The sequence below is a fragment of the Ictidomys tridecemlineatus genome, chromosome 9 (genome assembly GCF_052094955.1).
Source record: "Ictidomys tridecemlineatus isolate mIctTri1 chromosome 9, mIctTri1.hap1, whole genome shotgun sequence".
Taxonomy (NCBI): Eukaryota; Metazoa; Chordata; class Mammalia; order Rodentia; family Sciuridae; genus Ictidomys; species Ictidomys tridecemlineatus.
Genome location: NC_135485.1, coordinates 148,201,177 through 148,226,375, shown reverse-complemented (window position 1 = coordinate 148,226,375; position 25,199 = coordinate 148,201,177). Strand labels below are relative to the sequence as shown.

At 53.0% G+C, this 25,199-nt stretch overlaps 1 protein-coding gene across 2 annotated transcripts in view; it reads left to right on the top strand.

The window, feature by feature from the left end:
- The first annotated feature begins 5,776 nt into the window (after positions 1–5,776).
- The window catches only part of Synpo2 (synaptopodin 2), a 142,507-nt gene continuing 123,084 nt past the window's right edge, over positions 5,777–25,199 (top strand). Inside the window, exon 1 of one of the 2 annotated variants that reach the window (XM_078022187.1) lies at positions 5,777–6,273. In XM_078022187.1, the coding sequence (XP_077878313.1) occupies positions 5,935–6,273 (339 nt within the window). In that variant the 5' untranslated portion in view covers positions 5,777–5,934. The remainder of the gene's footprint in view (positions 6,274–25,199) is intronic. The other variant, XM_040292912.2, reaches the window with a different exon arrangement.

Here is a 25,199-nt window from a genome sequence, read left to right as displayed (position 1 = left end):
ACATATTGCCGTGGCCGCTGTCCCACTCAGACCTTGGCACAGTTTCAAGGGTCAGTGTGACCTGTGGGCCACATTTGCTAACTCTTGCTCTAGATCTTGACCTTGGGGAAGTAGGAGCCAAGCCCTGTGGATGGTGCCCGACCCGGGGTACTGGGTGGAACCTGAGTGGCTTCATCATTTCTCAGGTTTATCTTAGCGTGCAGTGGAACGCACTCACTCCTCTAGATGACACCGTGTATGGAAACGCCTTGCTGCAGCTCCGCCTGGGTCAGGGGCAGTGCGGGTCAGGCACGGTGCTGCAGGCGTCCGTGTAGAGAAGGGACTCCTCTCCTTCCTCCCTCTCTCCCTCGCCAATGGCTGCCCTGACCCTGCCACCCCTGCTGGGGACAAGAGATGAGTCCTCAGCACAGACCAGGGTGCCTGCAGGACAGACAGCCAGGGCGTCCACTGTGCACTGGTGAGAGCCTTGTCCGTCTCCATCTCCCCTGGTGCTGTGCCGCTGACGTCCATCTATCTCTGATACTTGCACATTTGACCTAAGACTGCCTCTGCCCAGCCTCTTTCTGTCCAGCTGCTTTCAGAGGCACAGGGACCGAGAAGGGCAGCAGTTACCTTTCCCTACCCATGCACTGACAGGACAGAGGAAGTTTGGAGGCTCGAGAGTCACAGAAGTTTCATAAACGGGAGCAGAATGAACCTCCCAGTTCAGGGTTGTGGAGACTGTCCTGGGACTGCAGGATACCGTGCTGCCTGTCTGCCCACACAGGGTTGCCTGCTGCACACAGTCCAGCCGTTCTCACTAATGGTTTGTTCTACTGACGTTCATTTGCCGTCCTGGCAATGGAGCCCAGCGCCTCTGGTGTGTGAGGCTGGTGCTGCCCCACTGAGCTGCAGCCACAGCCCTGTTCCACTATTAGAGAGGAGTCCAAGCTCACCTTCAGCTTCAATGTGGATGGTGTTTTGTTGGTCTGTTAATTCTGTGACAAAAGAATTCCAGCCCCACTATAAAGCTTGTCAATCTTTGAACAAAAGTTGCTTGAATCTAAAACTGTAGTTTAGTGGTTTTGACAGCCACTGTACTGTGTGGTGCCCATTACTTGTTCACTCCAGAAGACTACTGGAGATGACTTACTTGTGGGGCTCCGGAGCCCACGCAATTCCTGAGGAAACTAAAGTGTGTGTGTGTGTGTGTGTGTGTGTGTGTGTGTGTGTGTGTGTCATAGTTGGACACAATACCTTTATTTTATTTATTTATTTTTATGTGGTGCTGAGGATGAAACCCAGTGCCTCCCACCTGCTAGGCGAGCGCTCTACCACTGAGCCACAACCTCAGCTCGAGTGTTTTTGATTGAATGTCTGTGCTAACTAGAAAGACTGCCTCTGCTTTACTGAGCCTGAAACAAAGCATCCTGCCTCATTCCAGCAGCGGGTTTCATTTATTGATAAGACAGGAGAAGGTGGATTTGGAAAATTTTAAGCAAAATTAGTTTTAATGATCATTATCTGATTTTGCTCTTGGACTGAAAAGTTCCCCCTTTGTTTAAGTCAGGCTCTGTCAAGTTTAACTTTAAATAAAAGTGTGGACTTCACAGGAAAACCAGTTACAGTGATCCACAGCAAACCCAACTACTCAGTTAACGGGAAATGTGGGAATGAGGGACACAGTCTCATCTGGGATTTCTGTGCCATAACTGCTGGGTTTCATGTATTTTTAACTAGACATTTTTGCTAAAACACTGGATTCCCCCCAAAATACAATACCCTTGGTCTAGGTATTACAGCTTTGCAAATTAATTATCTAAATCTGGGTGATTACTAGATTTTTAAAAAATTCATTTCTTAAATGAGATATGTCAGAAACAATGTATCTGAAATGCCTCGTATAGGAAATAAATTCTCCTATCATGATGACATAAATTGTAGTTTTTAGATGGTCAACTTGTCTAGATTTTCATACATGTTGACATATGCCTTTCTACAAACCTTTCTTATATTTTCTTGAACTATCTGGTAGAGTGGATGACTTTCTGAAGTATCACTTTAATGTTTTGAATCTACCTTTCAGCTAAAAAGAGAAAATGGGTTTTCAAAGGTATTTTAAATTACTACAGAGAAGAAAATTTCCCCCATATGAGGACACTTGGCCCTCTTCCTAGTGATCCTGATCAAGACCAGGACCAGCACTAAAAACGGACAGAGATGGTGGGGGAGAATAGGGCCGACACGGAGAGAAGGACTGGGCTGCACTTTGGTGGACCGCCTTCCTGCTGTTGGAACTCTTCTGTGCTGGCATGACTGCCTAGGCTGGAGGGAATGTGTCCCCAGAGCTCGTTAGGGCCAGATCTGGACAGTTCTGGAAAGCGTGACCCCTGCAGCCTCCAGGTGCCCACCGGACCTTTTCTGTGTGGCCTGGTGTGGCGAGGGCTCTGGGCTCAGGTTCCTAGTGATTCTGGCGTGACTTGGAGCTGTGTTTGGCCTGGCCACCCATCTTCCCTGGTCCCCAGAGTTTGGCAGATGACATTTTCTTGGAGAGGTTTAATTCTTTCACTTGGGACTGCAAAGAGCAGGAGTCAGAAATGTAGAAAGCACGTTGCTTGACATTCTTCTTGTTACTGGTCAGTAAAATCTGTCAATAAAGTCCAAGCCAGGTTTCTACGGTCGAAGTCTGCTTTCAGCGTGCCGCCACGTAACTGACTCGATTCTAGTCATGCTCTCTGTGTGTACTTGCTGGAGTTCACCCAAAGTCCAGGGCCTGTAAAGCTGGTTCTGTGGCCATGTGAGGAGTTGAGGGATCCCTCTCCCTGAAGGGCAGGAGAAGGTCAAGTCCACCCTGTGCAGTTCCTCCACTGAGTCTGGATGTGCAGAGCAGGGACAAGGCTCAAACACGTAGTTGGGACATCCATGTGACAGCAGGTGGTTCTGAGGTCCCAGCTCCTGGGCACCCCTGGGGACGGCAGGGACCGAGAGAGCTGTCTGGTATTCCAGCCGTGGGCGCCAGCTAAACCAGCCCACAGCCGGGAGGGGCGGGCACAGGGAGACGGCCCTGATCCACGTGGCCTCCCGTGTGTTCTGCTCGGGGATTTTGGTCTGCCTAAGCCCCTTTCCAGTCAAAAGAAGTGAAGAGAAAGAAACTAAGTTAGAACTCCTTGGATGTATTGTCTGTGTCCTCGTCGTGGGAAATCTTGCCTACTCTTCACTCTCCTTAACTGAGCTCCAGTTATTATTGTTGGACTCCTGAATAGGCCAGCAGTGGCCCAGTCTCTTGGGTGAGCAATCCCGCGTGGGACACACACCATTTGGGAGACTCTGGGAGTGAAAAGGAGAGTGCCGAGTGCAGGCAGTGGGGAAGGAGTGCCTACCCTGGACATCAGGACAGGAGGGTCAGGACAGGCCTCCTGAGACGGGGATGTGGAACTGGAAGGGTGGGCATTGGCTGGCTGAGGAGTGCTGAGCAGATGGAGCAGCAGGCAAGTTAGAGATTAAAAGAAGCTCCGTGTCTGAGTGATCACCAAGGTGGGGAGCACTGGGAGCCGAGGCAGAAGTCCTCTGTGTAAATGAGCTGTGGTTTTATCCTAGGAGCCCTGGAACAGGAAAAGTGGAACAGAAAATGTATTTCAGAAATTGCTTCTGGCCATAGAGGGAAGCCGAGTGGAGGTAGAAGCAGATTGGAGCAGGGAGTGTTAGGAGGCTGATGCAGCCCAGCCAGACGGAAGTGACCCTGGCCTCTCTCTGGAGGCTGGATGTGCAGGGCCTAGTGGGGCAGGAGCAGGGGATGAGCAGAGAGGGGCCCAAGGCCTGAAGGCTGGGCAGCCATCACCAGCAGGCACCTCAGGGCTGGGATGATAGCTCAGTGGCAGAGGTCAAGTGAGACTGGCAAGTGGAGGCTCTCCACCCTTGGCACCAAGGCTTTAAAGAATGTGCTTTAACTAGGCAGAGTTTAAGTCCTGGCTGGGTGCACGGGAGCCTGAGGATAAGGGCAGTACACACATCCAGGTCCTGGCAGGAGTGTCTCCAGCAGGCCTAGCAGATTGGATTCCCTGTTCTGCAGTGGAGGGTGCAGTCAGATCTGGGCTGCAACCCGCACACAGGTCTTGCAGCCCCGCACCGGACCCTTGCAGTTAGAGATGCTGGCGCCGAGCCACTTATCTTCTGCTCCGTTACATTATGCTGTCCCAGTTCCAGTGTCTCACAACAATTAAGTCAAGGGTGGAAGGGCTCAGGGGGACAGCAGTACTGGGCGGAATGTTAACTTCAATTTCAACACATGGACTTTAGGTTTCCTAACAATTTCCAAGGTTTTTAGGAGTTCCGTGTGAGGAATCGAGATAGAGATCAAAGTCATATTTCTTCTTTCTTTTTCCTGTGGTGCTGGGGATGGAGCCCAGGGTTCTGGGCATGCTAGACAAGTGCTCTACCACTGAGCTGCACTCCAGCCCTGAGTCGTAGGTATCTGTGATAAATCCATATCATAGAAACAGGTCTCACAGACAGTTGAATGCATTGGCCTGGGGTTAAGGAAATATGTCTGAGACCATAGGGGAGAGTTGAATTCTGTAGGGTGAATGGGAGAACCTACAGAAGGGGCATAAGTGGAAATGTGAGGACTGGTTCTACCCAAAGGCACACCAACACAGTGGTTGAGCAGAGCTGAGAACTTTCCCAGGAAGAGGAAGCAGAGATGAGGGTGGCTGGGGAGGCAGGAGGGCCAAGGCGTGCTAGGCCCTGGGCTGAGGCAGTAACCCTCCAGGGGCATGGTCAGCATGTCACCTGTGGGTCTGCTGTGGGGACAGGAGCCAAACTAGAGTGGGTAGCACAGCAAAGGGGACAGCGGTGGATACAACTGTGCAAGCTGCTATTGCCTTCTGCTCTCAGAGCTCAGGTCTGCTGGGCTACTGCAATGCCTTGTTAACGGTCTTGTGTGTGTGTGTGTGTGTGTGTGTGTGTGTGTGTGTGTGTGGTGCTGGGGGGAGACACAGGGCCTCCTGCCTACTAGGCGAGTGCTCTGCAGTGCTAAACCTCCAGCCTTCTTCTGTGTTTAAAAAAGCTAAAGTTAGTTCCCCTTTCTGAGAGAATCCATCTGCGGATGAGCCATGGCCTGGCAACCTTTGCTGCTGACTTCTCGTCTTCCCGGTGCCTGGGTGCTGTGTGAAGCCCTGTGTGGGTGTCTGCATCTGTCTGCTTGGCTACTCTTTGGTCCCACCTGGAGCACACGGACTCTCCCAGGATCCTCCTCCTACCTGTGTTCTTATGTGGATGAGGGTTATGGAAAAGAAAATCATCATGGCCAAGTTAAAACTTTCCACTTGTATATTTCTGGTATCTCATGTTCCAATTTAAAACATGAGAATATTCTGGAACACATGTGAAATCTATGTCCATTTTGGACCACCCAGATTCAGAACATATAATGAGAAACGACAGAAACCATCTTGTAGGTGATGCAGCTGTTGACTCTCAGATTCAGTTTTAAGAAGGTCAGAGGAAGGAATAAAGAGCATTTAGAGTTGAAATTCCCAAACCATGCAACACAGTACTTATTAGGAGGTAGATGGGGGAAGCAGGGTTCCCTCTCTCTCCATCTCTCTTCTTCCCTCCCTTCCTCCATACATACTACAGGTCAGAAAACAGGAGGTTTGTAGAAATGTTAGTAATTGTTAATAATCCTCCTCTTAGGGGATTGACTCAGCAGACTGCATAAACGCAGTCGCCTGACCCACTTGAGCTCTCTGTCCATTCCACTCTTCGGGGTGAATCTCACATTCCTTTGGAGAATCTGCTCCTCCAGGAGTCGTATTCTCCAAGCACATATTTTAGGATGTCACTGGTGGCGCGGGATTAAAACTTCACGTGTTCTCTGCTATTTATAGAATTATTCGCCGCCAGGTTTTCAACTGTTCTTTCTTAAGCGCCGGGATTCAGCCGCTCCGCGGAGGAATGCTGCTCGCCCTCCCACCTCCCGACCCGCGGCTGCTGCGCGCCCTCCCCCGGGGGCCGAGTCAGGAGCGTGACGCAGGAGCGGGCTCTTCCTGGACGCCCAGCCTCGCGGGCGCAGGACCCACCGGAGGCACCCAGCACCGCGCGGCTGCGCGCCCGGTCGGTCCCGTTGCACCCGCTGCGCGCGTCCGCCCACGGCCTTCCAGCGCACCACGCTGCCCAGCCAGAGGGAAGATGGGCACGGGGGACTTCATCTGCATCTCCATGACTGGAGGGGCTCCCTGGGGGTTCCGGCTGCAGGGCGGCAAGGAGCAGAAGCAGCCTCTACAAGTGGCGAAGGTAAGCGGGGAGCAGGGTTGTGCGCCGCGTCTGCCCCAGGGGCCAACCTGCTGGGTTCTGGCGGCTCTGACGCCGAACTGATGGAGAACGGGCTGGGTTTTAAGAAACTTTAGGGTCCAACTACCGCCTATCAGGCCGTCAACTGCAAGCCGCGGCGGAGGGAAGGGTCAGCTTAGGAGCTGGAGTAGAGACCCAGGTGCGCGCCCCTCGGAGGACAGCCGAGCTCGGCGGGGCAGAGCCGCTTGGCGAGGATGCGCAGGGGACGCGGATCCAGTGCTGGGGGCAGCGTGCACGGAAAAGCCAATTTTGGCAATAATTTTTAAAGTATGATGAAATGTCATAAAATCTATTTAAAGAATCTCCTTTTAAGGATTTGACAAATAAATGCAGAAAGCCAAGTGCTGTCTGCCCTGAAGTGTGCCCAGCTGGTGAAGGACAGCCATAAAATTCAGGGATCCCGGAGCTGCCAGGGCCCAGTGACTGCAGGCTGCAGGAGCTGTTCGCAGGCGTGCACCGCGGGGCTGGGGTCTGCTGCCTCCCAACTGGCAGACAAAAAACCTTGAACTGTTCGACAGGGAACAAGTTTTACCTGATTTTCATACCAAATTATAGAGTTTGTGAGGCAGGAGGTGGATTTTGTTTTATGCTTATATTAAAAATGGATCCAGGTGCTTCTGAAATATGTGGGTCACGGCCTGGCAGGCCTTCTTTCACCTTGGCTTTTACTTTTAAAAAGCGGTGCGAGTGAGAAAAGGAGTTTCTTTGAAGTTTTCTGCTCTCAGGAATCCATCAGAAAATCCTTTCATAACGCGATGGTAGAATCCTGCCCCCTAGTGGAAGTTCAGGTCCTCAGCCCAGACAAGAAGCAGGACGGGCAAAAGCAGATTTTTAAAATAAGACCGTAAAGTTCACCAGAGATCAGAAATTCAAGTATTTTCAGGTGAGGAGAGAGCCCGAGGGGTTAAGTCACCCTTCTGGAGTGTCCTATGGGACCTCAGAGGGATCTGTGGCCCTCGAGGCTCCCCGGGAGCCAGGGCAGGCCAGTGCTGCAGGCGGGCAGGACTGTGCTGGGGGATCCACCTTCCTGGGCATCCGTGAAGCCACGCTGGGATGGAAAGGAAGAGCATGGGGGAAAGGACCTGCAAGGGAGGAGGGGCAGGCCTCTGGGACAAGAAGAAAAGAGCCTGCTAGAACTCGAGGGTCCCGGGCCACAGGGTTCCACAATTCCGGTCACCACAAAGCACCTGTTACTGGTAGCCAGAGCCCCAAAGTTTGTGGCAACATTGTGTGATAAACGGGAAGGTGTCGTCCCGGCTGGGACCTGGGGCTGGAGCGCTTCGCTGAGTCTGGAACAGTGGTGGGCCATCTGCTTCCCACAGGGAGATGGGGCTCTCCAGGGCAGCCCTGGGTGAGTGGCCTGCCCTCCTGGAGCAGGGGTAAGGAGAGAGGTGGAGACTTTGGGTGGAAAGGAGACAGTTAAGGAGGAGCTGAACTGCGGGTCCTGAAGGCCCTGTGCCCCAGGGCAAGTTGGGGTGGAATGTGAGGACAGGGAGGCTGACAGCTGCCATGTCGGGGCTCTGAGGAGCTCAGCAGGAGCGGCACCCTTTCTCTGGCTCAAGGTTCACACTGTCCTCTGTTGCTCTGGGAGCTGTGTTCTAGAAAGCCTGGGAGGTCACAGAGGTCGCCCGCTGTGCCTGCCTCGCCAGGACCACCCTCTTATTTAAAGTGCTGCGCCCGTCAGAGAGTGGACTGGTCAGGGTCTCCCACGGAGCTCAGCGCAGGAGGGTGTCCTGGGGCAGAGACCGGCTCCTTTGGGTGGAGCTGCCCCCACCTAGAGGTGGGGCCTACAGGCTGGGTGCAGGATGGTTGCTGGCAAGCAAGATGCTCGTGTTTTGAGAAAAAAGATTAATTTGATAATTGAAAAAAAAATATTTCCCAAGAAGATAGAATTTCAGCCAGTGCTTGAACCATGGCCTTAAAATGAGAATGCTATGAAATGTTTTGTTCAAAGATAAAACAAAATTTGGCTTGTTGTGAAACATTTGTGTTTAGCTCTTTAATAATTCTGTATAGAAAAAACCCCAGCAGGCTGAAATAGCACAGGAAAAACAAGAGTGATGTTAGTAAGTGGTCAGGAGCACAGTGGCCTTGTGAATGCCACTGAGCACCTCCCAGTGGTGGCGGGTCACTTCTCAGAGATGTTCGGACATGGTCAGTACTTGCTGGTTGACCAAACTGCACACAAACCCACACTTTAAAGGTCACTAACAGGAATATTAACAAAACTTCTCAGAGACAAAAAGCTCTCAATTTCTGTTTTTTTTTTTTAAATAAACTGATTTTTAAAAAAGGCCAAATAATCAGTAACGCATCTGGTGTTTGAATGCTTGCGTGTGTGTGAATTTGCATTCTGTATGGCACAGTGTACGCCTCACAGGCCACTTGGCCTGATCAGTCCCCAGAAGCAAGCTGTGCAGACGGACAGCCCCACTGTCGGACGGAGCCAGAGGATGTCAGCAGACCCCGCCGCAAAGCTCCCTGGGGACCCCTTCACGGCTTCCCGGGACACACTCTTGGCAGATCCCTCTGGAAAGCTCCAGGTCAAGCCGTTGGAGCCGTTTTTGTTGGATAACACATCTTACAATTCAAAACAACTCACATTTTGAAAACAAGGAACAAAACACTGTTCAGAATATTTGTCTTTCACGGTTAATACAGTTAGACTTTTCCTTTAAACCCTGTAAATCTCTGTAGTTCTGGTTCCCATTGAATTTCAGTTCAGTTTCAAGCACCGATCACAATTGAGATCACAATCATCATCGCTCTCTTCCTGAGGCAGTGATCAGTGGTTCTTACCTGTGGCTGTGGACCCTGGAAAGCTCCGAACAAAGCACATGTTGTAGGCCCAGTGCCGTCCAGGCTATGTGGTCCATGTCCCCTCGTGCCACATCCCTTGCGCCATCAGTGAGGTTTCTGGAATGGTTCAGAGAGAGCGATTCCAGACCAGCCACCTGTGGGGGGGTCGCCAACACGTGGAGGGACCTGAGAATGACTGCTCCTCACTGCCAACGGAAAGCAGTGATGTCTTTAACATGAAGGAGCTGACCACTCCACCTTGGTCGGTTCACATGAAGGAGCTGACCACTCCACCTTGGTCGGTTCACATAGAGGAGCTGACCACTCCACCTTGGTCGGTTCACATAGAGGAGCTCATCACTCTACCTTGGTCGGTTCACATAGAGGAGCTGACCACTCCACCTTGGTCAGTTCACATAGAGGAGCTGACCACTCCACCTTGGTCGGTTCACATAGAGGAGCTGACCACTCCACCTTGGTCGGTTCACATAGAGGAGCTGACCACTCCACCTTGGTCGGTTCACATAGAGGAGCTGACCACTCCACCTTGGTCGGTTCACATAGAGGAGCTGACCACTCCACCTTGGTCGGTTCACATAGAGGAGCTGACCACTCCACCTTGGTCGGTTCACATGAAGGAGCTGACCACTCCACCTTGGTCGGTTCACATAGAGGAGCTGACCACTCCACCTTGGTCAGTTCACATAGAGGAGCTGACCACTCCACCTTGGTCGGTTCACATAGAGGAGCTGACCACTCCACCTTGGTCAGTTCACATAGAGGAGCTGACCACTCCACCTTGGTCGGTTCACATAGAGGAGCTGACCACTCCACCTTGGTCGGTTCACATGAAGGAGCTGACCACTCCACCTTGGTCGGTTCACATAGAGGAGCTGACCACTCCACCTTGGTCAGTTCACATAGAGGAGCTGACCACTCCACCTTGGTCGGTTCACATGAAGGAGCTGACCACTCCACCTTGGTCGGTTCACATAGAGGAGCTGACCACTCCACCTTGGTCGGTTCACATGAAGGAGCTGACCACTCCACCTTGGTCGGTTCACATAGAGGAGCTGACCACTCCACCTTGGTCGGTTCACATAGAGGAGCTGACCACTCCACCTTGGTCAGTTCACATAGAGGAGCTGACCACTCCACCTTGGTCGGTTCACATAGAGGAGCTGACCACTCCACCTTGGTCGGTTCACATAGAGGAGCTGACCACTCCACCTTGGTCGGTTCACATAGAGGAGCTGACCACTCCACCTTGGTCGGTTCACATAGAGGAGCTGACCACTCCACCTTGGTCGGTTCACATAGAGGAGCTGACCACTCCACCTTGGTCGGTTCACATGAAGGAGCTGACCACTCCACCTTGGTCGGTTCACATAGAGGAGCTGACCACTCCACCTTGGTCAGTTCACATAGAGGAGCTGACCACTCCACCTTGGTCGGTTCACATGAAGGAGCTGACCACTCCACCTTGGTCGGTTCACATAGAGGAGCTGACCACTCCACCTTGGTCGGTTCACATGAAGGAGCTGACCACTCCACCTTGGTCGGTTCACATAGAGGAGCTGACCACTCCACCTTGGTCGGTTCACATAGAGGAGCTGACCACTCCACCTTGGTCGGTTCACATAGAGGAGCTGACCACTCCACCTTGGTCGGTTCACATAGAGGAGCTGACCACTCCACCTTGGTCGGTTCACATGAAGGAGCTGACCACTCCACCTTGGTCGGTTCACATAGAGGAGCTGACCACTCCACCTTGGTCGGTTCACATAGAGGAGCTGACCACTCCACCTTGGTCAGTTCACATAGAGGAGCTGACCACTCCACCTTGGTCGGTTCACATAGAGGAGCTGACCACTCCACCTTGGTCGGTTCACATAGAGGAGCTGACCACTCCACCTTGGTCGGTTCACATAGAGGAGCTGACCACTCCACCTTGGTCGGTTCACATAGAGGAGCTGACCACTCCACCTTGGTCGGTTCACATAGAGGAGCTGACCACTCCACCTTGGTCGGTTCACATAGAGGAGCTGACCACTCCACCTTGGTCGGTTCACATAGAGGAGCTGACCACTCCACCTTGGTCGGTTCACATGAAGGAGCTGACCACTCCACCTTGGTCGGTTCACATGAAGGAGCTGACCACTCCACCTTGGTCGGTTCACATGAAGGAGCTGACCACTCCACCTTGGTCGGTTCACATAGAGGAGCTGACCACTCCACCTTGGTCGGTTCACATGAAGGAGCTGACCACTCCACCTTGGTCGGTTCACATAGAGGAGCTGACCACTCCACCTTGGTCGGTTCACATGAAGGAGCTGACCACTCCACCTTGGTCGGTTCACATGAAGGAGCTGACCACTCCACCTTGGTCGGTTCACATAGAGGAGCTGACCACTCCACCTTGGTCGGTTCACATAGAGGAGCTGACCACTCCACCTTGGTCGGTTCACATGAAGGAGCTGACCACTCCACCTTGGTCGGTTCACATGAAGGAGCTGACCACTCCACCTTGGTCAGTTCACATAGAGGAGCTGACCACTCCACCTTGGTCGGTTCACATGAAGGAGCTGACCACTCCACCTTGGTCGGTTCACATGAAGGAGCTGACCACTCCACCTTGGTCGGTTCACATAGAGGAGCTGACCACTCCACCTTGGTCGGTTCACATGAAGGAGCTGACCACTCCACCTTGGTCGGTTCACATGAAGGAGCTGACCACTCCACCTTGGTCAGTTCACATAGAGGAGCTGACCACTCCACCTTGGTCGGTTCACATGAAGGAGCTGACCACTCCACCTTGGTCGGTTCACATAGAGGAGCTGACCACTCCACCTTGGTCAGTTCACATAGAGGAGCTGACCACTCCACCTTGGTCGGTTCACATAGAGGAGCTGACCACTCCACCTTGGTCGGTTCACATAGAGGAGCTGACCACTCCACCTTGGTCGGTTCACATAGAGGAGCTGACCACTCCACCTTGGTCGGTTCACATAGAGGAGCTGACCACTCCACCTTGGTCGGTTCACATAGAGGAGCTGACCACTCCACCTTGGTCGGTTCACATAGAGGAGCTGACCACTCCACCTTGGTCGGTTCACATAGAGGAGCTGACCACTCCACCTTGGTCGGTTCACATAGAGGAGCTGACCACTCCACCTTGGTCGGTTCACATAGAGGAGCTGACCACTCCACCTTGGTCGGTTCACATAGAGGAGCTGACCACTCCACCTTGGTCGGTTCACATAGAGGAGCTGACCACTCCACCTTGGTCGGTTCACATGGAGGAGCTGACCACTCCACCTTGGTCGGTTCACATAGAGGAGCTGACCACTCCACCTTGGTTGGTCTGGGTCCTTACTAGAGATTCAGAGGCAGGTCTGCTCCAAGCCCACACACGAGGTGTGTCTCCCGGGCACACGGTGTGTCCACACCCTCGTCTGGACACTGTGTTTCAGTGCTCAGTCGTGGGGCCGCCGTGGCATCAGATGTCCCTGCGCCTGCACTCTGCCTGGTGGGGACCTGGCACAGCGCTTGTGTCCAGCAAGTCCTGTCCAGTGCCTGTGAGTGGCGTCCCCTGGAGTGCTCTGCAGAGCCTGAGCGTGTGTGTGAGAAGCTGCCTCTGCCCCAGAGCTGGGGAAGCTGCGGTGAGACAGGCCAGGCTCTTGCTATGGGGCTCTGTCAAGATGACTGGATGCAACTTTTCTCCTTTTTTGTTGGAAATGTGCCCAAGAGGATAGAGACGGAGGTAGGCTAGGGTGGTCCCCCAAGGAAAGTTCATAAAACGCAAACATGCCCGGCCTCAATGTTTGTGATCACTTGGGAGACAGTTAATTGGCCTGGGGTGTGCCCTGGGCCTCAGGATTTGTAAACACTTGGAGGTCATTCCCCTGTGTGACCCGGATCCCCAGCCCTGCTGCAGAGGCCAGCCAGCTGGGTCCACTCTGCGCTCACTGGGAGGCAGGCACACTGCCCTTTCCCAGGCAGAGAGGCCCAGAGCTGCCTGAGTCCCAGCCTTGTGAGCAGGTCACCTGGTGGTGGCAGCCAGGTGAGCTGGGGCCTTCAGCAGGAGCCCTGGAGGCTGGGCTGCAGGAAGGGAGGTTCTGTCATATCCACACCAGGGCGGGCTCGGGCACGCCCTGGGCAAGCGCTGGCAGCGAGGAGGAGCCCCCAGCAGGCCACCTGAGCCAGCAGCAGAGCCCTCAGCGGACCAAAGCTCAGCTCACACTCAGCCAACGCGGGAAGGGGGTTTCCCATCTGCCTGAAGCCCAGAGTCAGAGTCTCACTCACTCTCCCTGGAAACACTTCTCATGCCCAGTCTGATGGAGCGTCTGCCTCATACCTGGCTCTGAGTTCCCTCTCCTGGCCCTGGGCTCTGGAGCTCACCATGGGAGAAGGCTGTTGTCTGCCCTCACCCACCTCCCTCCGGCTCCCGCCAGGCTAGAGGACGGAGGAGGGGGACAGGAGGTGCCTTCACCCAGAGCTGAACAGGGGCATGTCTCTCGGCTGCTCTTGTCTTCTCTGGTCAATGCTGAGTGGCCCTTGAAGTTCTCGGTGGCTGGTGACCAAGTGCCAGGGCAGATGTGGCTTCTCCGAGGAGCCCTGGAGACCCCCTGGGGCAGGCACCCTCACTCTGCTCTGCGCTGCCCTGGAGCTGGCAGCTGGCTCCTGGAGCTCCTGGAGCTCCTGGCTGGGAGTCTGACCTTTGGGGAGGGGCGCTAGAAGCTGGCTCAGTCCTGCCACCTGCCTCGGCATTTCTCATGCAGAGGAGATGCAGAGACCCTCCCCTGTGCCTGGTGGCGGGCTGGGGTCCTGGTGACAGGCCCTCGCATTCAACCAGATAACGTGTGAAACAACTTAACTTGGTGAGTTCACGTGTTTGGCTAGAAGTACCTCCATGTGTGCGTCTCGTGATTTTCCAAATGAGCTATTGTTACCTCTTTTGATACCAGCAGGACTGACCAGGGTTTATTACTGTCAGATTATAGATGCAAAAAAGCCGATCCTGAAAAAATTGAATTATTTGCAAATGAATTATGTCACCTAGTCCAAAGTCCATAGAACATCCCTTCTGGAGAGGCACCCGGCCACTCTTGGGCGTGAGCCTCATCAGGAGGAACGGACTGCTGCTCAGGGTGGCGAGAATCACACAGCTTTAGCGTGGGGTCTGTGCCACACTGAAACTCACCTGATCCAGAGTGCCCTTTGAGACGTGGGACTGAGGGAAGGGGTTTCAGGCACAGTGTGCAACAGGAGAAACCTGGAGTGGACTCTGTGTATGATAAACCTGGAAGAACGGCGTGTCACGGTGGAGCTAGACCCGCCAGGGCTTTGCAGGAGGGGGCGTTCTGATTGAACAACCCTGAAGGGAAACAGCCCAGAGGTTGAAGCTCATCTGAGGAGCCCTCTGCTCACCTGCCACCCTCCCTCAGTGTTTCTAACCTTTATTTATTTATTTATTTTTATGTGGTGCTGCGGATGGAACCCAGTGCCTCCCACGTGCCAGGCGAGGCCCAGCCCTTTCCCCTCAGTTGAAAGAGGCAGGATTCCCAGTCTCTGCCACCCCTGGGGGCAGTCCTGCCTGGCATGGGAGTCCAGGAGTTTCCGTGAGAGGCCTGGTAGCAATGGTGGAGGGTTTTCTGAGTGAGTGGGACACCACATGTCCATTTCCTGCCCGCTGGCCTTGATCTTCCCTGGCACTCTGGCTGGACAGTCATCTGCCACATTTGGAAGTGGTGTGGGTGTCGGGCTGAGGACGCGGGAGCCTCCTGGGTCAGGCTGTGGGGTGTCTATGGGGCTGGCCCGGGCAGCTGCGTCCCTTCATCCCCTTCACCAAGAGCACCTGGCGGGGGTTTGGGGGACACTGATGACTTCTGTCCTGGGAGTCGCTAGTAACCACAGAGGGGTCATTTCCCCAAACATCTGGTGGCCCTTAACAGAACCTTCTGGAGACGATATCTCTGAAGGAACTTGTGTGGGGTGTTTACTGGAAGCGAAATGCTCCCTGTGCCAGTTTTACTATGACTCTCCTGGTGCTGGGATGGAACCCAGGCCTGGTGCATGCTGGGGAAGTGCTGCTACTGAGCCACACCCAGCCCTGGGGTCACCTTCTGGTTGCCCCATTTAAGATCCCCCTCAGGAGCACGCAAGAGTGGTGGCCTCTGCGGCCCAGGTGGCCGGGCAGCCCTGAGCCTTCCACCTGTGCCGAGTCCCCTGTGGGCCTGTGTAGGCGAGCAGCCAGTTAGGGGAAGGGCCGCCTGAGTGCACCTGGTTGAGAGGTGTCTGTGACCTGTAGATAAACCGGTTCTGACACCGCGTCACAGCACAGACTCAAGGTCATGTCAGGTTATTTTATTGGGAGTTTATTTTTAAGATAAACAATTTAGGAAATAAAATAGGAACAGATTACAAATCTTCAAATCCTGATTTAAGAATTTTCTACTTACCAAATTCCCACGCGGTCTTTTGTTAATCCATCTATTTTAAGCTAAGAGGTTAAGTTGTATGTATTTATCGCTCACAACATGGTGTCTTGAAAATAACGGGGAGTGGTTAAAACAGCTGTCCACAGGTGTTGCACCCAGTCCTTATTTTGAGATCTAACCACACACAGCAGTGTCCACAGTCAGCTGCTGTTTGGTGGACCTCCTATCTTAGGGCTCCACCCCGCTTCGATCTTGCCCCCTCCCTCCTATGTCTCTACGCCCTTCACAGCCTTCCTGGTGACCACCCCCTGTCTCCCCATGCCGTCAGTGCCTTTAGCCCTGGTGACCCCACCCCTGTGCCTTTAGGTGGCATGTGTGAGTGAGACCATGTGGTGTTATCTGATTTCACGTGACACAGTGCTTCCCAGGCTGTGCAAGCCATCCCCAGGAGCTTCCTCTGTGCACCTTGAGGATGCGCCCTTGTGCATGCAGGCCTCCTTTTCTCCATCCTCCCGTCCTGCGAGGACACCTGGCTGGGCCCTCCACTGCTGCTGAGAACACGGGTCAGGGGCTCTGGTTTGGGCATTCTGCAGTTGCTGGGTCATGGCCCTCTGACTCCTGAGCCGTCCAGGTGCCTGCAGGCTACTCTCCGGGCCAAGCTGACTGGTTTCCCTCCTGCCCACAGTGGCCAGGGCTCCCTCTGCCCTAGCCCCCGCTGATCACCTGTGGATAACAGCATTTGAGCAGGAGACAGTGCCTCGCTGTGTTGGCCTGAGTCTCCCTGAGGCCTGCCGTGTCCATTGTTCTTCTCACGTACCTGTTGGCCATCGTGAGTCTTCTCTGGAGAAATGTCTATTGTGTCTTTGGCCCACGTGTCAGTTGAGTTGAATTTCTCATACGAGGTGCAGTTTGCGGAAACGGTCCCGGGTCTGCAGGTTGTCTCTTCCCGCTGCTGGATGTCTTGGTCGCTGGGGGAAGCCAGTAGCTCAACGCGGGCCCTTGCTGCCGTGCTTCCGGTACATCGTATCCAGACAGCTGACGCCAGGCCACCCCGTGTGCTCTCCATTTCCTCTGGTGGTCACTTGTTCCAGGTCTTCATTCAATCTCTAATCCATTGAGCTGATCTCAACTGGCCAGAGGCCAGGTCTGCTTTCGCCCTTCTGCTTGGAGGTACAGGATCACCCTGGCACGCGCACTGACCAGACGGTCCTCCAGTGTGTGTCGTGAGCTAGGGGAATGTCTACTTTTCCATCTCTGCTTTTAGATGAGTCTTTTCTCTCCCTTCTTAGTTAAGCTAAAGATTCTCAATTTGTTTATCCTTTCACAAAAACCAGCTCTTTGCTTTGTTGATCTTTTGCATTTTTCTCATTTCTGTTTCAATATTTTGCTCTGATATTTGCTATTTCCTCCCTCTACTGACCTTGGGCCGAGTTCCTGGGGGGCAAAGGCTGAGGATGAGCGGGTCCCTCCTGGCCTCTCTTCTGTTCTACAGGCCTGCATATCTGGTCTCAGCGCTGTTTTCAGCTTGTATTGTGTTTTGAAGTCAGGAAGTGTGACGCCTCTTCCTTTTTTCCTTTGGCTCAAGGTGTCTATTTGGTTTTCTTGTGGTTTCATGCAGATTTTCAATAGATATTTTGGTTCTGTGAAGAATACCATTGATATTCTGATAGGAAGGACTTCGTATGTCTGGACATTTTAAGCATACTGATCCTCTCACGCGGGAACATGGATGTCTCTTGTGTCCTTCCTGGTTTCTTTCCTGGGAGCTTTGATAGCTTGACTCTGGGGTCCTCAGGGAGCCTTATGCAGCTCAAACCTGGAGGTGTTTCTTTCTACCCCTGGATACATTTATATCTTTCTCCAGACTTGGAAAGTTTCCTTCTATGATTTCTTTAATTTTTTATACTACTTTTTCTTCTACTTCTGAAATGCTAATGGCTCATAAATTTACCCTTTTTGATGCCATCCTTAAATCCCACAATTTTTCTTATTTCTTTTCAAAATCTGTCATTTTTTTCCTCTTCTGTGTTTTTCCAAAGCATCTGTCTTTTGAGTTCAGAGGCTTTCTTCTGCTTGATCAAGTCTGCTGGTCCTGCGAGCTGTATTTTCCACTTCATTCACCATAGTTTTCAGCTCCAGGATTTGTTTGATTTATCATCACTATTATTTAATCTTTCTTTTAATTTTTTTCTGGTTATTTTTTCATTGAAATATTTTTCTATATATTCTTGAAGTCATTGGCCTTCCTTAAAACACCTATTTTGAGTTCTTTATCAGGTGGTTCAACATCTTCATCTCTTTAAGGTTAGCGACTGGCACTTAGTTTTGTGTGCTTGGTGGCACCGTGCTTCCTGGTCATTTTTGATCCCTGTGGTTGTATGTTCAAGTTTGTGCATTGAAAAGGAGGTAAGGTACCTACTTCCAGATTTATGGTCTGGCTTTGGGAACGTCCTTCAGTAGTAAACCTGTCCAGTTTCATATGTTGTGGTACCTGTGCCAGGGCCTACTCCAGCCATTGTGGTGCTAGTGGGTGCCTGAAGCCCCAGACCACCCGGGTGGACACATGGCCCACAGCCCAGGTTCCACTGTTTGTCACCTAGGGAAATCTGTGGGCCACACTGTTACCCATGGTGTCACATTTCTTAAGTTCATGGTACAAAGCTGCCAGAGAGGTTTTGCTGTCACCTGTTGTAGCACTTCATAAAATACTTCACAGGGTCCTCAGCGCTTCCATAAAAGAGCCGTGACATTGTTCTATCTGAGTATGTTCCCACCATGGGTTAGGCATGTTATGAATTATTTCCCATCCTTTGCTCAGACGAGGAATCTGAGGCATACAGAAGCTATGTCAGTAGCTGAAGGTCACATGTCAGCAAATGGCAAGGTCAGGATACAGACAGTGGGATGCCAACAGCCTTGACTGCTCTAACGTGTGGCTTCTTCATGGGCTGAGCCTCCTGAAGGCACCTGAAGCCCCCTTGATCTAGGCCACAGGCCTGTCGCTCTCCAGAGGTGCATTCAGCCCTCAGGAAACCTCACAATGCTCAGGAGAGAGCTCCGACAACCGCATCCCCGCTGGAAAGCCGCCCACACCCCCCACCATGTCTGGAGAAGCTGCACTCACCAGAGGCCCTTGGTGGAGTCAGGCCTCCAGGGCTCTGACCCTGCTGGAGCTAGAGGCCACCCCAGCCCTCCGGTGTCCACCACCCCAGCACTCACTCGAGCTCCTCGGGCTCCACTGCCAGGGCTGAAGCTTGGCTCATGCGACTATTCCTCCATCAGACCAGGGATGTCCCAACATGAGACATCACCTTCTGGAGGAAGAAACTGCGTGAATCCCATCTGTGTGCTAGGTGTATACAGAACATGCACACACACCTGCATGACCACTGAGCTCATCTTTCATGTTGAGCCTAAGACCCATCTGTGTTGTAGGTGTATATAGAACATGCACACACACCTGCACAACCGCTGTGCTCATCTTTCATGTTGAGCCTAAGACCCATCTGTGTTGTAGGTGTATATAGAACATGCACACACACCTGCATGACTACTGTGCTCATCTATCATGTTGAGCCTAAGACCCATCTGTGTTGTAGGTGTATATAGAACATGCACACACACCTGCACGACCGCTGAGCTCATCGTTCATGTTGAGCATAAGACCCATCTGTGTGCTAGGTGTATATAGAACATGCACACACACCTGCACAACCGCTGTGCTCATCTTTCATGTTGAGCCTAAGACCCATCTGTGTTGTAGGTGTATATAGAACATGCACATACACCTGCACGACTACTGTGCTCATCTTTCATGTTGAGCATAGGACCCATCTGTGTTCTAGGTGTATATAGAACATGCACACACACCTGCACTACCACTGAGCTCATCTTTCATGTTGAGCCTAAGACCCATCTGTGTTGTAGGTGTATATAGAACATGCACACACACCTACACGACCACTGTGCTCATCTTTCATGTTGAGCATAAGACACATCTGTGTTCTAGGTGTATATAGAACATGCACACACACCTGCATGACTACTGCATGACAAGTGACTTCATGGAACATCGTTCAACACACTAGGTCTTCCCACCCAGGGACGAGGTGACCTCATGGAACATCGTTCAACACACGAGGTCTTCCCACCCAGGGACAAGTGACCTCATGGAACATCATCCAACACACGAGGTCTTCCCACCCAGGGACGAGGTGACCTCATGGAACATCATCCAACACACGAGGTCTTCCCACCCAGGGACAAATGACCTCATGGAACATCGTCCAACACACTAGGTCTTCCCACCCAGGGACGAGGTGACCTCATGGAACATCATCCAACACACGAGGTCTTCCCACCCAGGGACAAGTGACCTCATGGAACATCGTCCAACACACGAGGTCTTCCCACCCAGGGACAAATGACCTCATGGAACATCATCCAACACACGAGGTCTTCCCACCCAGGGACAAGGTGACCTCATGGAACATCGTCCAACACACGAGGTCTTCCCACCCAGGGACAAGTGACCTCATGGAACATCGTCCAACACACTAGGTCTTCCCACCCAGGGACCAGGTGACCTCATGGAACATCATCCAACACACGAGGTCTTCCCACCCAGGGACGAGGTGACCTCATGGAACACCATCCAACACACTAGGTCTTCCCACCCAGGGACGAGGTGACCTCATGGAACATCATCCAACACACGAGGTCTTCCCACCCAGGGACAAGTGACCTCATGGAACATCATCCAACACACGAGGTCTTCCCACCCAGGGACAAGTGACCTCATGGAACATCATCCAACACACGAGGTCTTCCCACCCAGGGACAAATGACCTCATGGAACATCGTCCAACACACTAGGTCTTCCCACCCAGGGACAAGGTGACCTCATGGAACATCGTCCAACACACGAGGTCTTCCCACCCAGGGACAAATGACCTCATGGAACATCATCCAACACACGAGGTCTTCCCACCCAGGGACAAGTGACCTCATGGAACATCATCCAACACACGAGGTCTTCTCACCCAGGGACGAATGACCTCATGGAACATCATCCAACACACGAGGTCTTCCCACCCAGGGACAAATGACCTCATGGAACATCATCCAACACACGAGGTCTTCCCACCCAGGGACAAGTGACCTCATGGAACATCATTCAACACACGAGGTCTTCTCACCCAGGGACGAGGTGACCTCATGGAACATCATCCAACACACGAGGTCTTCCCACCCAGGGACAAGTGACCTCATGGAACATCATCCAACACACTAGGTCTTCTCACCCAGGGACAAGTGACCTCATGGAACATCATTCAACACACGAGGTCTTCCCACCCAGGGACCAGGTGACCTCATGGAACATCATCCAACACACTAGGTCTTCCCACCCAGGGACAAGTGACCTCATGGAACATCGTCCAACACACGAGGTCTTCCCACCCAGGGACAAGTGACCTCATGGAACATCGTCCAACACACGAGGTCTTCTCACCCAGGGACCAGGTGACCTCATGGAACATCATCCAACACACTAGGTCTTCCCACCCAGGGACAAGTGACCTCATGGAACATTGTCCAACACACGAGGTCTTCCCACCCAGGGACAAATGACCTCATGGAACATCATCCAACACACGAGGTCTTCCCACCCAGGGACAAGTGACCTCATGGAACATCATCCAACACACGAGGTCTTCCCACCCAGGGACAAATGACCTCATGGAACATCATCCAACACACTAGGTCTTCCCACCCAGGGACAAGTGACCTCATGGAACGTCATCCAACACACGAGGTCTTCTCACCCAGGGACAAGTGACCTCATGGAACATCGTCCAACACACGAGGTCTTCCCACCCAGGGACAAATGACCTCATGGAACATCATCCAACACACGAGGTCTTCTCACCCAGGGACAAATGACCTCATGGAACATCGTCCAACACACGAGGTCTTCCCACCTAGGGACAAGTGACCTCATGGAACATCATCCAACACACGAGGTCTTCCCACCTAGGGACAAGTGACCTCATGGAACATCATCCAACACACTAGGTCTTCCCACCCAGGGACAAGTGACCTCATGGAACATCGTCCAACACACGAGGTCTTCCCACCCAGGGACAAGGTGACCTCATGGAACATCATCCAACACACTAGGTCTTCCCACCCAGGGACAAGTGACCTCATGGAACATCGTCCAACACACGAGGTCTTCCCACCCAGGGACCAGGTGACCTCATGGAACATCGTCCAACACACTAGGTCTTCCCACCCAGGGACGAGGTGACCTCATGGAACATCATCCAACACACGAGGTCTTCCCACCCAGGGACAAGTGACCTCATGGAACATCATCCAACACACGAGGTCTTCCCACCTAGGGACGAGGTGACCTCATGGAACATCATCCAACACACGAGGTCTTCCCACCCAGGGACAAGTGACCTCATGGAACATCGTCCAACACACGAGGTCTTCCCACCCAGGGACAAATGACCTCATGGAACATCATCCAACACACGAGGTCTTCCCACCCAGGGACAAGTGACCTCATGGAACATCATTCAACACACGAGGTCTTCCCACCCAGGGACAAGTGACCTCATGGAACATCATCCAACACACTAGGTCTTCCCACCCAGGGACGAGGTGACCTCATGGAACATCGTCCAACACACTAGGTCTTCCCACCCAGGGATGAGGTGACCTCATGGAACATCATCCAACACACGAGGTCTTTTCACCCAGGGACGAGGTGACCTCATGGAACATCATTCAACACACGAGGTCTTCCCACCCAGGGACAAGGTGACCTCATGGAACATCATCCAACACACGAGGTCTTTTCACCCAGGGACGAGGTGACCTCATGGAACATCATCCAACACACGAGGTCTTCCCACCCAGGGACAAGGTGACCTCATGGAACATCATCCAACACACGAGGTCTTCCCACCCAGGGACAAGTGACCTCATGGAACATCATCCAACACACGAGGTCTTCCCACCCAGGGACAAGTGACCTCATGGAACATCATCCAACACACGAGGTCTTCCCACCCAGGGACCAGGTGACCTCATGGAACATCGTCCAACACACTAGGTCTTCCCACCCAGGGACAAATGACCTCATGGAACATCGTCCAACACACTAGGTCTTCCCACCCAGGGACGAGGTGACCTCATGGAACGTCATCCAACACACGAGGTCTTCCCACCCAGGGACAAGTGACCTCATGGAACATCATCCAACACACGAGGTCTTCCCACCCAGGGACGAGGTGACCTCATGGAACATCATCCAACACACGAGGTCTTCCCACCCAGGGACGAGGTGACCTCATGGAACATCGTCCAACACACGAGGTCTTCCCACCCAGGGACAAATGACCTCATGGAACATCATCCAACACACTAGGTCTTCCCACCCAGGGACAAGTGACCTCATGGAACGTCATCCAACACACGAGGTCTTCCCACCCAGGGACAAATGACCTCATGGAACATCATCCAACACACTAGGTCTTCCCACCCAGGGACAAGTGACCTCATGGAACGTCATCCAACACACTAGGTCTTCCCACCCAGGGACGAGGTGACCTCATGGAACATCGTTCAACACACGAGGTCTTCCCACCCAGGGACAAGTGACCTCATGGAACATTGTCCAACACACGAGGTCTTCCCACCCAGGGACAAGTGACCTCATGGAACATCATTCAACACACGAGGTCTTCCCACCCAGGGACGAGGTGACCTCATTGAACATCATCCAACACACGAGGTCTTCCCACCCAGGGACAAGTGACCTCATGGAACATCATCCAACACACTAGGTCTTCCCACCCAGGGACAAGTGACCTCATGGAACATCGTCCAACACACGAGGTCTTCCCACCCAGGGACCAGGTGACCTCATGGAACATCGTCCAACACACTAGGTCTTCCCACCCAGGGACAAATGACCTCATGGAACATCGTCCAACACACGAGGTCTTCCCACCCAGGGACGAGGTGACCTCATGGAACGTCATCCAACACACGAGGTCTTCCCACCCAGGGACAAGTGACCTCATGGAACATCATCCAACACACGAGGTCTTCCCACCTAGGGACAAGTGACCTCATGGAACATCATCCAACACACAAGGTGTTCCCACCCAGGGACAAATGACCTCATGGAACATCGTCCAACACACGAGGTCTTCCCACCCAGGGACGAGGTGACCTCATGGAACATCGTCCAACACACGAGGTCTTCCCACCCAGGGACGAGGTGACCTCATGGAACATCGTCCAACACACGAGGTCTTCCCACCCAGGGACGAGGTGACCTCATGGAACATCATCCAACACACGAGGTCTTCCCACCCAGGGACGAGGTGACCTCATGGAACATCGTCCAACACACGAGGTCTTCCCACCCAGGGACAAATGACCTCATGGAACATCGTCCAACACACTAGGTCTTCCCACCCAGGGACGAGGTGACCTCATGGAACATCATCCAACACACGAGGTCTTCCCACCCAGGGACAAGTGACCTCATGGAACATCGTCCAACACACGAGGTCTTCCCACCCAGGGACCAGGTGACCTCATGGAACATCGTCCAACACACTAGGTCTTCCCACCCAGGGACAAATGACCTCATGGAACATCGTCCAACACACTAGGTCTTCCCACCCAGGGACGAGGTGACCTCATGGAACGTCATCCAACACACGAGGTCTTCCCACCCAGGGACCAGGTGACCTCATGGAACATCATCCAACACACGAGGTCTTCCCACCCAGGGACAAATGACCTCATGGAACATCATCCAACACACGAGGTCTTCCCACCCAGGGACGAGGTGACCTCATGGAACATCATCCAACACACGAGGTCTTCCCACCCAGGGACAAATGACCTCATGGAACATCATCCAACACACGAGGTCTTCTCACCCAGGGACGAGGTGACCTCATGGAACGTCATCCAACACACGAGGTCTTCCCACCCAGGGACAAGTGACCTCATGGAACATCATCCAACACACGAGGTCTTCCCACCCAGGGACGAGGTGACCTCATGGAACATCATCCAACACACGAGTTCTTCCCACCCAGGGACGAGGTGACCTCATGGAACATCGTCCAACACACGAGGTCTTCCCACCCAGGGACAAATGACCTCATGGAACATCATCCAACACACTAGGTCTTCCCACCCAGGGACAAGTGACCTCATGGAACATCATTCAACACACGAGGTCTTCCCACCCAGGGACGAGGTGACCTCATTGAACATCATCCAACACACGAGGTCTTCCCACCCAGGGACAAGTGACCTCATGGAACATCATCCAACACACTAGGTCTTCCCACCCAGGGACAAGTGACCTCATGGAACATCGTCCAACACACGAGGTCTTCCCACCCAGGGACCAGGTGACCTCATGGAACATCGTCCAACACACTAGGTCTTCCCACCCAGGGACAAATGACCTCATGGAACATCGTCCAACACACGAGGTCTTCCCACCCAGGGACGAGGTGACCTCATGGAACATCATCCAACACACGAGGTCTTCCCACCCAGGGACAAATGACCTCATGGAACATC